This window comes from Artibeus jamaicensis, unplaced genomic scaffold, assembly GCF_021234435.1.
Source record: "Artibeus jamaicensis isolate MK-2021 breed Jamaican fruit bat unplaced genomic scaffold, CSHL_Jam_final contig_1015, whole genome shotgun sequence".
NCBI classification, from domain to species: Eukaryota; Metazoa; Chordata; class Mammalia; order Chiroptera; family Phyllostomidae; genus Artibeus; species Artibeus jamaicensis.
In genome coordinates this window covers 13,977,172-13,990,977 of record NW_026521194.1, presented here as the reverse complement: position 1 = coordinate 13,990,977, position 13,806 = coordinate 13,977,172, and the positions used below count along the sequence as shown (strand labels likewise).

Genomic DNA, 13,806 nt, shown 5'->3' with positions numbered 1-13,806 from the left:
ATATTTAGACATTGAAGATTCGGCAACATAATTGAGTGTTGTTGAAAGGAATCATGCTAAGAAAATGAGAATTCATAAGGGGGAAGTATCACTCCCAAAAGAGACTTAATTAGAAGTAAATGTTTGTTGTGTCATATAAAACAGGAAATTTTAGTGGATACAATCAAAATTCAAAATATTATCAATAGCATGATAAATGAAAGCTGTTCATCTTCACAAGAACTAGAAGGACATTTTCAGACATCAAAAAGGATGATACTACTCACATCCTGAGCTACCGTTTGTTGACACCAGAGTCAAGTTGGAAGGCCACGGATTCCGAACAATATCTTGCCAATGAATTGTGTCTGCATAACAAAGAAATTTGTTCTGGTCTACATAGACTCCACCATTTAGGATTTCTGTATTAAAACAAACAAACAAAGGGAGATTTGTTGTCAAACTTTTTTGTCAATGAAAAGGTAGTCATTAAAAATGATTTAAAATATTTTCAATGTTTACTTAGAGTTACTTGGTTAATAGTCAGGATATCTTTTAAAATATATTTGATTGAGTTATATAAATTAAATGGCAGAAACTTGAAAAGATTAAAAAATGCAAAGTAAAATGATCACCTATAACCCAAACACTCAGAGAGAAAACATTCTTAACATTTTAATATAGATGCTATCAGTCTCTTCTTTGTTTTTTGTCCTGAAATTGAAGTAACATTGTTTAGAATATTTAATAACCTGATGATATAATATTAAATGGTGAGTAGTTAATGGTAATTAGATAGAATTCTACATTATTTCTAATGAGAATACAATATGCCAGAATGTAAATTAAATATTATCTATTTAAACAATCCCTTATTGTTTGTCACTTAACTTGCTTATCTCAGATTCATTCTTTAAAGTAAATTTCCAAAAATAACATTATAAGATTATACAGTATGAATATTTTTCAATATTTTAAAGATTTTTTGGTCCAAGTTGTCAAATTTCCCTTAAGCGAAATCGTTTTAGTTGATGTGACATTGACTGGAATAAGTAGGTAAACAGACCAAAAAGGAGTGGAAACTAAAGAATGCTTCAATCACAAAAAGGCTGTCTCACATGCAATCAGTAGAATTGCCAATTATTCTTCACAAACAACACAACACAGGAGAGAATACAAACCCTGTGGCTCCCTGGAACAGTGGCATGGCCACGGGATAAAATGCACGGATGCCAATTTTCACCTCTTTCTCTACTTCACAACACTTGCCTTAATTAGGCAACTTGTCTCCCTGAACAATTGATGATACACATTGATTTCCTTTCAGTCAATTTTAAGTTATCCAGTAAATAATAACTACTTCCTCCCAAAATACTATTGTTATTGCTTGAAAAAATGGTTAGGAATATACTTTGTATTTTTCTGCTCGAATTCTACCACATTTCTCCCTCTTATTTAATAAAATTCACAATTTAAGAGAAATCATATATCGAGCTATAAAGCATTCAGTTACAAGTACCAAAAACCCAATGAATAGTAGTTTAAAGAGCAAGAGGGTGATTTTTCTCACATAAGAAACTATAGAAGGCTGCTGTGAATCCAAGTTTAGCTGCTCCACAGTAGCCACAGCCTGTCTTGTGTGTTGGCTTTATTCTGTCCAGACCCAAGACAGCTGCTACGTCCAAAGGTGTTAATGTGAACACAAGGCATGTGCAGGAAGAAGAGCAAACAAGGGCCTTCTCCTAGTGAGGCACCAACTACCTATTCGGGAAGACATGCCCTCCTCGGGGATTAAGTCTGCTCTTTATTAGCCAACGCAATATCCCACAGCCCTCATTACTGCAAAAGAGGCTGAGGAAGCAAATGTTTAGGTAGACATTGATACTGGAACGAAACCCAAACAAGCACGTGTGACAGTGAAGGAGAGGAACATGGGAATTTGGGAAGGCAAGTAACTCTGTCTCCCACGGTTGGCTTGAGAGAATCACGTCTCCTGTGCAATGTGCCCAGCTAAATCTGTATGCATTAGCTAAAACAAAAAAGCGAGATAAAATATGAAAGGAACAAGTGACAGCAAAAAAAAAAGGACTATTTGTGGAAGTGAGATCGGGGCACATCTAAACTGCCTTACTGTGTTGCATGTATAAAATCCTCCAGATTTATTTTGACATTCATTGCAAGGCTTTCTGCATTTAAAATCACTCATATTTCCATCATTAGTCCTTTCCCTGCCTATTGGTTCCATTTTCTGCAGTGAGAAAAAAAATAAAGAAACAAAAGAAATTTGATAATCTTTCTACTTCTAAAACTCAGTTCATTATTTTTTATAACCTAACCATACAACCTTCATCAAAGCAGAAGGGAGATGCAAGATGGAAGAATGATTGTGAAAATGAATTTCTACATTACTGTTTGGCATTGGGTTTCTATCTAAGAAATGTGACGATCTCATACTAATAGCTTCCTCATGAGACATGAGGTGATGTTCTTCTTCTACAGAAATAATTCTTCATTAGGTGACAGAGAAAGGAGATTTTAACTGCTATCCAGGAAATAAAGGTTATTTTTCAGTCTACATTTGGAAAGTTCTACTTAAAAAAAAATGAAGAGAAAAAGTAATAGCTCAAGCATTGCAGAAAGAATCTGTATTTTTCAGGAGTCACATTTTAATTCAAATAGTTTATACTGAAGGAACATAGTATCCATTTCTAACTTCCTATCTAGACATATTCAAATTGAATCAGATCATATTATACTGAATAATAATCTCATCAAATCCCTTTCTTCAACAATATTAATCTGCTACCAATGTTTACATTTGTTTCTTAGAAGTACTCTGTTCAAGAGATTGGCTTATACTTCAGAGGAGTTTGGAAAGAAGGCAATAATAATTCAAGTATAATCTTACATGTTAAATTTCAAATTAAGACTAGAGTCAGGATACTTCTGTCATCCTAAATTCAAAACCCAGCATCTGCCAGCAATTCTGGTTGGGAGGATTTATATATTTTTTATATTTACTGATATATAGTTTATTCATGTATACATGAATTTTCCTTGAAAATAGACTTTTTTCTTTTATGTTTGTCTTAGAACCTATTTTTTGTTGAATATCAAACTTCACAATCAGAATCTGTGTATTTTACTGACATTTATAGAAGAGCTTTAATGTATACTATATATGTTCTTTTAACCATCTTTTATTTAAATATTTTATTTACTAATTTTTGGAGAAATTAAAGGATGAAGAGAGAAAGAGGAAAAGAAACATCCGCATGAGAGAGAAACATCAATAGGTTGCCTCTCATACACATCCCAACCACAGTCCGAGCCCACAACTCAGGCATGTGGGTTGAACCACATGGAATTGAACCGCTGACCTTTCACTATGAGGGATGATGCCCAATCAATTGCGCCATATTGGTAGGGCATTTGTGGATCATCTTGATTACTTAATTACATCAGGATATAATTTAAAAGTTGCACTTATTGATTTGTGTGGTTTACATTGATTTTATAGCTTTATATGATTTTATAGCTTTATATGATTTTTAAATATTATTTAATATTTTATAGGGAAATATTGTTAGATTCATTTCTGAAATAAGAAAATTTTAGGAAAAGGTATTGACCTGTAAGAAAGTTGTTAAGGCATAGATTATTTACTGGACAAAAGGGATACCTAATGTCTTGCCTGGGTTGACTATACAGACTTGATTCCATTTTTGTTCTTAGAAAGATGAACAAGAATTAGGAAAAGAGAAAAATTTGATAAAGTATTTATCTAAGAATATACCTAAAAAGTCTGTCTATAGAAGTATGTATCTTTGTCAACACGAGAACAGCAGAGCTTTCCATTAGTATCATTGAAGATTTATTGAAAGGTGCCATGTATGTTACACCAAGTTTCCTTCCCATCATCATGAAATAAAATGACTAATAATTAAACTTGAAAACCATGCCAAAAAAGACAGTTTCTAATTCTAAGGAGGAGAAGCAAATGGGGCACAAATTTATTTGATATTTAAACAAACATGCACACAATCTGGAAGAGTGAAGTGACTCAAAGTTTTAAATAAGCTCAAGGTCATCTCATTTCATTGGATTTCACATCCACTGTAGATAATATATCAGAGTAAATTAAGAAAAACGCAATTAGATTCTTGGCAATTAAAACAATTGGTAAAATAAAGCTACTATGCTTTTTTTTTCATATTATACAAAAATATTTCCAGCAAGTTCACAAAACAGTACTGTGTCTTAATAAAAGGTATGGTTAAATATTATAAGCTATATTAAATATGACATTCTACAAAAAAAGCATTTTATTACAGAAAAAATCCAGAAAACACATGATATGTTTGTTTCTCAAACATTACTTCCCAGATTAATGAAAGTCAAGTAAAGGATTAAGAGTTTTTTGTATTTAAAGTAAGTTGTAAACCATACTATTCTTTAATATATTGAATTTAACATATATAGAGAGCATACAATTTGTAACTGAAATATTAGATTAAACTGCATGAAGGCAGGGGATATTTTTCATTTCTGGATCTATTTTATCAAACCCAGAGCAATAAATATGTTTGCAAATTGAGCTGAAAAAAGTACCATGGGATTTGCCACCAACACTGATCAATTAACTTCTTTTTTTTCTAATTAAAAATTATATCCTGATGAAATTAAGAATAAAAGTTACCTTTTTCCAAAAACACTTTATAGCTCATCTTATCTGTCTCTATATTTAATTAACTTTTTTTGTTCAAAACTGTGTCTAACATGCAAGGCAAAAGCAAGATATGCAATAATAATTTTCTTCATTAGAGAAAATTTAATATTTTTATTATAGGAGGCATTAATATGTATATATATAATTTTGAGGTTAGAGCTTTTATAGGCTGAGGGGAAAATAACATGTTTTATATAAAAATTTTTTATTAATAATGTACAAAATTATTGCAGGTAATGTGCTTGATATTTACAGTGCACATTTAGATATGGTCATTCGTATCCCTAAACCTATTTTATACACTCAATTCAGTCTTTTGTCAGGTGAATAATAATGATTTTGTGCTACCCGAGACATTCTCCCAAACCCATTCAAATCATCTAGAATATGCTACACAGAAGTTTAAAATCATGTTTTTATATTGAACCATAAATCTACCTCATATCATTCCTTAATTATTTTTTAGAAAGCTGTTAAGTGCCAGTATGACATTTTAAAGAGGACATAAGGTACTCCTGTCTCAGCCTTCCAATTCAGAAAGGTTGACTATCTGACCATTTTCCTCCCTGATTCTTATTTGCATAAGTCTAATGAAGAAAGAAATGTTTGTGTTATTTAAATAAGTTATCCCATGCTCTTCACTTCTTTTCAAATGCTAGTTATTATAGTGAATTTGGGGATGAGTGACCATTAAGAAAATCATTGACATTTTGAAAATGTATTCTCTCAAAAGAAAATGCAATAAAACACTGAATTCTGGCTTTGTCTCCCGCCCTGTATGAAACAGCCTAAAGTGATGTAGCATCCCTGCTGAAAACACAGATTAATATGACCTCCTTAGTAGGCTTTGGAAGTCCACAAAATTACATTAACCCCATGCACAATTGGTGACCATTTCATAAATAAGATTTATTTTACAAAATAAGGATTATAATGTTAAATGCAGTTAGCCATATTCCACTTCAGTGTATATGATTGATATCAATAGTAAACATTTTATTCCTACTCACAAAGCAACTGACAGCAATAATATAAGAAAGAGCTAAAAAGCAAGAATGAAACACTTAACCTTGATCCCTGATTGAATATCTAAATGTCTTGTTTTGCATGGGTGTATCTACAGGGCAACCTCAGAATTACTACAATAATAAAAAAAAGATTAGAAATATTGCACTTGTCTAATCATAGTAGGAATGTCTTAATAGTGCATGTATCAGAGTTATATTGCATATCCAAGCTGAAGGTCAGAAGGTCAAAGTCCAAAGTGGCAAAAGCCCATTTTCAAGATGAAGCTACAGGAAGCAGTTACTAGATTTTCTCAGACATAAAGCAATGCATCTGTCTCACTGTCATCACCTTAAGCCACACCAGTCTGTTGGCAGATAGTGCTACAAAAGTAATATAGTTCACATCATCCACCTGTGATACTTAATACATCATCTCTGGAATGGACTTGGTCCAGAGATTCCTGTATCTTTCCCAAACCAAGACTTTTGAGCTGGGAGCACAGTAAATTGCTGCTACCCCACTGGGTCAGCCCTCAAGGTTCATTATTAATAAGCTGAGACTCTAAAGGCTAATGAGAACCGGGTGCTTAAGGAGACAATGGCTCATTCATCATCAACCAGGCTTTGAAGTTTTTACACAGATGATTTAAGGAGAGTTGAAGTGTGCAAAATTGAAATGTCACATTTGTATTGGGAGTGGGAAGAGTGTGATAATGTAAATGAGTGATCTAACCTTCTGTATTTCAGTCTATGATCAGTCAAAAGCTCATGGCTATGAATGGACACCAAATGTTAGGAAATAACAGTAGACAGTTTTCCAATCAGAGCAAGGCAATTTCAAGAGAAATTATTATGAGAGCAAAAATATCTTGTTTCAACTCAATGGACCTCAGTAATATTCCCATATTTGTCCCAAAGTATTCATATGTACTTCAGGGTCCACTACAATCCTTAGCTTTCATGATGTGTCAGTACAAGTCCCAGCTCCTCTAAGTCTACTATGACCACCTAGTGTTTCCAGGTTAACTGACTCTAACTGATACAACACAGATTATCTGAGCCGCCCTTCTAACAGGACCAATGCCACCTACTTTATTCTTTTGTGTACTTGTCTTCCCTGTAATATTGTAGGTCTCTAGAGAATAAAGACCATGACATGCATATTTTGTGGCTCTAGTGCCAAAGACAGTGTCAAGCATATAAAAAATTTCAAAAATTTCAGTGATTTTTATGATAATAATATATTCAGAACATGACAAGCATTTGTAAAAAGTTGTTAGTGGCTTAATTGATAGCATAATATTAGCTCTATCTCCTCCTTATATACTAATGTTTATATATAAATCACATAAATTATTGAATAAAAACCATGTGATCTTAATGTGTTAATCATTTCTATCCATTGGAGATGTAGTAGTCCACTTAAACTCATTGATATTATCTGAAAAACTGAAAGGTAAATTTTTTCTTATGTGTCTTTAAATTATAAATACAGGATTTTTTTCTCAAATTGTCCTCTAATCTAATTTATAATTCATTGTGTGTTAACATGTTTAATATTTTTCTTCTAATAATTTCTCCTAATCTTACACTCCCCCTGTATTTTCTTATTTCTGTAATAATCAAAATAACATATTGAACAGCCAATCACAGTTGATCCTTGAACAATACAGGTTTGAACTGTGTGGGTCAACTTACACAAGTGTTTTTTTTTTCCAGTAAATACTGTAAATGTGTGAGAGGGACCCAAAAAACCTGGAATTTATTTATTTATTTATTTAAAAATGTGTATTTATTCTTACATGTTTTAACTTCAGTCATATTCAAAGTATTCTCCATTTGATGTAATGCATTTATTAAGATATTCTTCCACTGCTCAAACTAGTTTTTGAACTCATCAATTTTGATGTCTTTTAGCGCTTCTGGTATATTTTGTTTCACCTTTTCCACATCAGCAAACTGTTTCCCTTTGAAGACTTTTTTCATCTGAGGAAACTAAAAAAAGCCACATGAGGGCAAGATCAGGTGAATAGGGAGAGTGGGGCATGGGAGTTATGCCAGTTTGGGGTCAAAAACTGCTGAACATTCAGTGTGGTGTGGGCAGGTGCATTTATAAATCACCCATCACAAAATGGGCAAATGTTGAAAGTCTTCAATGTTGAAAGAAAACAGGTTGAAAGAAAATTCACTGGAGCTGAACACGGCCTCTCACAACACTACCAGCTGGCACACTGATACAGATAGGTTCTTAAAACACACATCTGGTGGGAGAAGCCTGTACTACAAGAGGTCCACCTGCCAAAAGATAATACTGGGGTTTTTGGGGTCCCCTCATATTTTCTCCTATGATTACCTTACTATTTCCTTTTTCTAGCTTAGCTTATTAGAAGGGTACAGTACCTAATACACACAATTGACTATGGTATTGGTAAGACTTTAAGTCAACAGTAGGCTATACACAGTTAAGTTTTGCGAAAGTAGAAAGTTCTATGCAAATTTTTCACTGTGAAGCCATGTTGGTGCTCCTAACCCTCACAGTATTCAAGCATACATTGTAGCCTCAAAACTTGAGATTTACAATGAGTTCCTTCACCTCTTTGTTTAATCACTCACAATACCCTAAATAAAATTCCTCATAATGTCTATTCTAATTGTTCCCATTCTTTATCTCCACTGCTACTGCTAAGTTCAGGTTCTGCTGTATCATACCAGATCCAATCTTTTGTTTTTAATCAACCCTCTCCAAATCCATCCTGTATGTCCAAGGTACAATGTATTGTATACTATGGGTTAATGGATAGATAGCTAGATATACATACTATCATTGGGTGGGTAAGCAGACATATCCTATAGCTAAGTAGGTGGATAGATAGATAGATAGATAGATAGATAGATAGATAGATAGATAGATAGATAGATAATAGATAGACAGAGATATATTTTCCACCACGAGGGCTTTGAGTGTGTGGGCAATAATACTGAATCTATTTAACTGTGTAAAACTGAGCTCAAAATCCAGATTTCCACTGGCTAGATGTGTGACCTTGTATACTATACCTTCATGAGACTCAGTTGGTTCACCTCTATAATGAGGTGATAATGCTCACAGTATTTGTCACACAGTTGTTGATTATATTACATTTTATACTTACTAATTACTTAACTAGTCACTAAGTAACTGGTATAAAGGAGAATAGTTATTTTCTTTTTTAAAAATATATTTTATTGATTATGCCTTACAGTTGTCTCATTTCCCACACTTCATCCCCCTCCACCCTGCACACCCTCTCCCACCCACGTTCCCCACTTTATTTCATGTCCATGTGTCTTAAGTTCTTTAGCTTCTACATTTCCCACTACTCTTGCCCTCCCCCTGTCTATTTTCTACCTACCATCTATGCTATTTATTCTCTCTACCTTTCCCCCTCTCTCCTCCTCCCACTCCCCTGTTGCTAACCCTTCCTGTGATCTCCATTTCTGTGGTTCTATTCCTGTTCTAGTCATTTGCTTAGTGTGCTTTTATTTTAGATATGGTTGTTAATAACTGTGAGTTTGCTGTCCTTTCATTGTTCATATTTTTATCTTCTTTTTCCTAGGTAAGTCCCTTTAACATTTCACATAATAAGGGCTTGGTGATGATGAACTCCTTTAACTTGACCTTATCTGAGAAGCACTTTATCTGTCCTTCCATTCTAAATGAAAGCTTTGCTGGATAGAGCAGTTTTGGATATAGGTCTTTGGATTTCATGACTTGGAATACTTCTTTCCTGTCCCTTCTTGACTGTAAGGTCTCTTTTGAGAAATCAGCTGACAGTCTGATGGGAACTCCTCTGTAAGTGACTGTCCCCTTATCTCTTGCTGCTTCTTCTATTATTTATATTAATTTTACATTACTTAGATTAGTTTGTTGTTTAAAAGATAAGACTATTTTCATATAAAAATTTGGCTAGGTGATTCCAAGCTACTGTGGAAAATCTGCAGTATTCAGAGACCCAGATTTCATTTCATCTGTTGCCACCATCTTCAACACAACAGGAGTTTGCCACTGGTAACATCAATTTAAAAGAGAGAGGAAAGCAGAAAGAAGATCATATGACTGCATGTTATCTCTTAATGAAGGTCCATAAAACAAGAGATAAGACTATTATACTTATATCCTGAATTCAGACAAGAAGCCACAACTAGGTGCTCAGAAGGTAGGGAGTCATAGTCTCCATTTTGGATGGTCATAGGACTAGCTAATCTTTATAGAAAATTTAAAAGTTAGACAGTAATAGATACTGGGAGAAACAAGATTTCTCTCTCACACTAACTCTAAAGAAGGCAGGAATACTGGTGGAAGGGAGGGTCAGGACAGAGGGGAAAAGGGGGAGAAAAAATGGGACAACTGTAATGGCATAATCAATAAAATATACCTTTAAAAAAGAAATGTTGCTTCTTTGGGATATTTATGAAACATAAATCTTGTGACTTAAACCAATGTATTTTTTCAAACTTTTTAATTGAAGTATAATATACATTTGAAGATATGCATATACCATATACAATGCATTTTTATAAACTAACATATATAACCAGCATCCTGATCAAGAAATAGAATATTCCAGCACCACAGAAGCCTTTGCCATGGTTTCTTCATCACAGCACGTGAGATTAGAACCTTTAGCCGGACTGTACAAGATCATTTTTATCTGTTTTTGTATTTTACATAAGTAGAATATTACCGATGCTTGCTTTCTTTGTTTCCCCTTTGCTGAACACTCTGCTTGGGAAATTCATCCAGTATTGATTTCATAGCTTATGGGATTCTCTTTTTGTTTGCCCATTCCACACTGATGAGCACTGAGGTACTTTCACATATGAGGCGTTACCAACGGTGCTGCTATAAATAACCTTGAACATGCCTTTTGGTCACCAGACGGAGGTACAGATTTATGTTGCAAACATTACCTAGAAGTAGAATTTCTGGGTGCAATTAGTTACTCAAAGTGCTTTGATCAATTTGTAGTCCCATTAGTAGTATTTAAAATGTATACTTGCTTCTTAGCCTCATTAACTCCTGTTTTTTTCTTTATTATTTAATTATAGCCATTATGTTGGTATGGGTGGTATCATTTTATTTTGCACTTCTCCAATGATTAATAAAGTTGCACCTCTTAAATACTATTTTAAGATAATTTTTAAAGATGAGGCTTTTATTTCTGTTTACTTGAAGTAGAGTCTCCTTATGTGTGAAACACAAACCCCTGTGGAAAACCTAATCTTTATTTAAGATTATTGGTGAACAATTGAAGAAGTTAATGTGCTGGATGTTACCCTCCTAACTTTTTAATTTTTTTGTGGTGGAAACTGATTCAATGTTTTGAAAATGTTAACTACGTTTAAGCTATAAAAGCAGTTACCAAAATAAAGAGCAAAGTATGAATTCGGTGAAAAAATGCCCATTCAGTGAGTGTCTCTAGTAAGAAAGATGAACACAATTAAAGGTGTATTGAGAGAAAAGAATGAGAAATTCAATATCTCCTTACTATTAGAACACGCCTTTACATAATAATCAAATATTTTTATTCCCCTATCCCCCAGAAAGCCCTCATTACAGACAACAATCCTCTTAAATAACTGCTCCAAGTTTCCACAAAATGTAATTGCTTTGGTAGAATGAATCAGTAGAGTTTAATGTTTTCATTACCAATAAGGGAGATGTCATATTACTACTCAGAAATGATTTGTCCCTTTAATTTACAGGCTTGGCTACAATAAGCCTGGGATATACAGCAAGGTCACTTTCAAATATCTCACCTACAGTATTAGTTTGTATAGTTTTTATAACTCTTCTCATAGTGTGATTTCTTTATTACTTCTTTAGAGTAGCTCAGAAAAGTATGATTCCTCTTGATGACATTAATAATAAATAATATTGCTATGTATGTTTGTTGCTAGCAAGCTAAGACTTGCATATAAAGATAAAGCAAGACAAAGAAGAATAATTTGCTTTTGTAAAATGATAATACAATTTCAACATGAAATATTTTTAAAGTTTTTCTTTGTGCTAAGTTTATATAAATGGAATCATGGAGCCTGTGTTCCTTTTACTTGCTTTTATTTTTTTACTCAAAATAATGTTTTTGAGATTTATGTATGCTGTTGCCTACATTAGTAATTTGTTCACTTATGTTGTAAAATTCCATTATACAAAGAAGACACAATTAGTTTATCAATTAGTCCATATTTAAGCACATCTTTGTTATTTTTTTTACTTGTGTGATTTCAGGAAAGTCAGCTTCTTTTCTATCCAGGTGACATGTCAACTTTCAGCTATTTAAAATCCACACGGGACTCAGTGGTGGCGGTGTGACATACTACGGGGGTATTTCAGAGGCACGCATTCCAAACCTCATCATGTTGCCAGAGGCTTATGCCACCTCCCTGACAACAAATGAAAAACGTAATAAGAATAAAGAGGCATAGAATCTATTGCCTTCTAGTGTCCATTCTGCATGCGACTGTAGGAACTTTTGCGCTGTTCTTTACTCTGTCATGAATTACATAACTGCCTCGCCTTCCTTTTCCATTCTCTATCAGTAGGCAGAGGAACTGATGAAACTTGACCAAAAAGATCCCATCTCAATATGGTCGTTGATGTAAAGATTGAGGGATTCCCAGATTCAGTTATTTAATGAGTCATATGTGCTAGCCAAAGACCACAACTGGCCCAGAGACTTGCTTTTGACAGACAGTGTAGAAAAAATTGTGATGTTTACCAATGCATTATGGATTTCTGGCCCCTGTGAACAAAACTGTGCTCAGGCAACCCTGGGTCACACTGTCTCTTGGTAACACCCCACAGATCTGGGCAACGACTGCTCCTTTTGATTGTGGCACATGCTCCCCAGAATGCCGCAATTCATCAGCTCTCTGCTCCTTAACCTCTCTCATCTTACCCATGAGGGCCAAGCTCCAGGAGATGTTTGAATTTAAAAAATAGCATTTTCTTTTTGTCAATTGGAACATTTAAAAGAGAGGCTGTTAGAGAACTTCTGGCCAAGATGGAGGTGTAGGTAGACACACTGTGCTTCCTCGCATGACCAAAATAAAGACAACAACAGTTTAGGAACAAAATAACAACCAGAACTGACAGAAAATTGAACTGTATGGGAGCTGGACAACCAAGGAGATAAAATAGACACATTTATCCAGACCAGTAAGTGGGGTGGAGTCGGGCAGCTGAGCAGAGAAGGGTGAGCGGAGAGGGGTCACAGCACAAAATGTGGCGGCACTGGGAGAGCAAGGCAGCAGCCGGTGGACCCTGGGTGTGCAGGTGGTGGCTGGCAGACCCTGGGTGCAGATGGCAATGGGCAGACCCAGCCAGGTGGCAATTGTGAAGCAAGGCACCACAATCAAGGCAGCTGGCTGATCATGCAGTCCCACATTTACGTGGAGATAAACCAGGTGAAACAGGAGAAAGACAGATTGTGCAACCCAAGGTCCCAGCCCCAGAAAATAAAGCCTCAAAACACCCATTGCAAACACCTGTGGGGGTTGAGGTGCAGGAACAGACTCCCAGCCTCATAGGAGAGTTAGTTGGAGAGATCCACAGGGTCCTAGAATATACACAAGCCCACCCACCAGGAAATCAGTACCAGAAGGGCCCGGTTTGCTTGGGGGAAGCAACGGAAGGGATTGAAATTTAACAGAGAGAGGCACAAGCACCACTGTTCCTTCTTGGATCCTGTCCCCACATACAGCATCACAACCCAGCAACCTGGGTTGCCCTGTCCTGGTGAATACCTAAGGCTCCACCCCTCATACATAACAGGCACAACAAGACAAAAAAATGACCCAAATGGAAGAACAAATCAAAGCTCCAGAACAAATACAACTAAGTTATGAAGAAATAGCCAACCTATCAGATGCACAATTCAAAGTACTCGTGATCAGGATGCTCACAGAATTGGCTGATTTTGGTCACAAATCAGATGAAAAAAACGAAGGTTACTCTAAGTGAAATGAAAGAAAATGCACAGGGAACCAATAATGACGGAAAGAAAACTAGGACTCAAATCAATGGAGTGGACCAGAAGGAAGAAAGAA

The 13,806-nt window shown here is 35.0% G+C and overlaps 1 protein-coding gene across 4 annotated transcripts in view; it reads right to left on the bottom strand.

The window, feature by feature from the left end:
* Positions 1–13,806, bottom strand: part of ERBB4 (erb-b2 receptor tyrosine kinase 4) — a 995,253-nt gene that overhangs the window by 331,924 nt on the left and 649,523 nt on the right. For all 4 annotated transcript variants that reach the window (XM_053672642.1, XM_053672598.1, XM_053672619.1 and 1 more), the window contains exon 4: positions 267–401. In XM_053672642.1, coding sequence (XP_053528617.1) covers positions 267–401 — 135 coding nt within the window. The remainder of the gene's footprint in view (positions 1–266; positions 402–13,806) is intronic.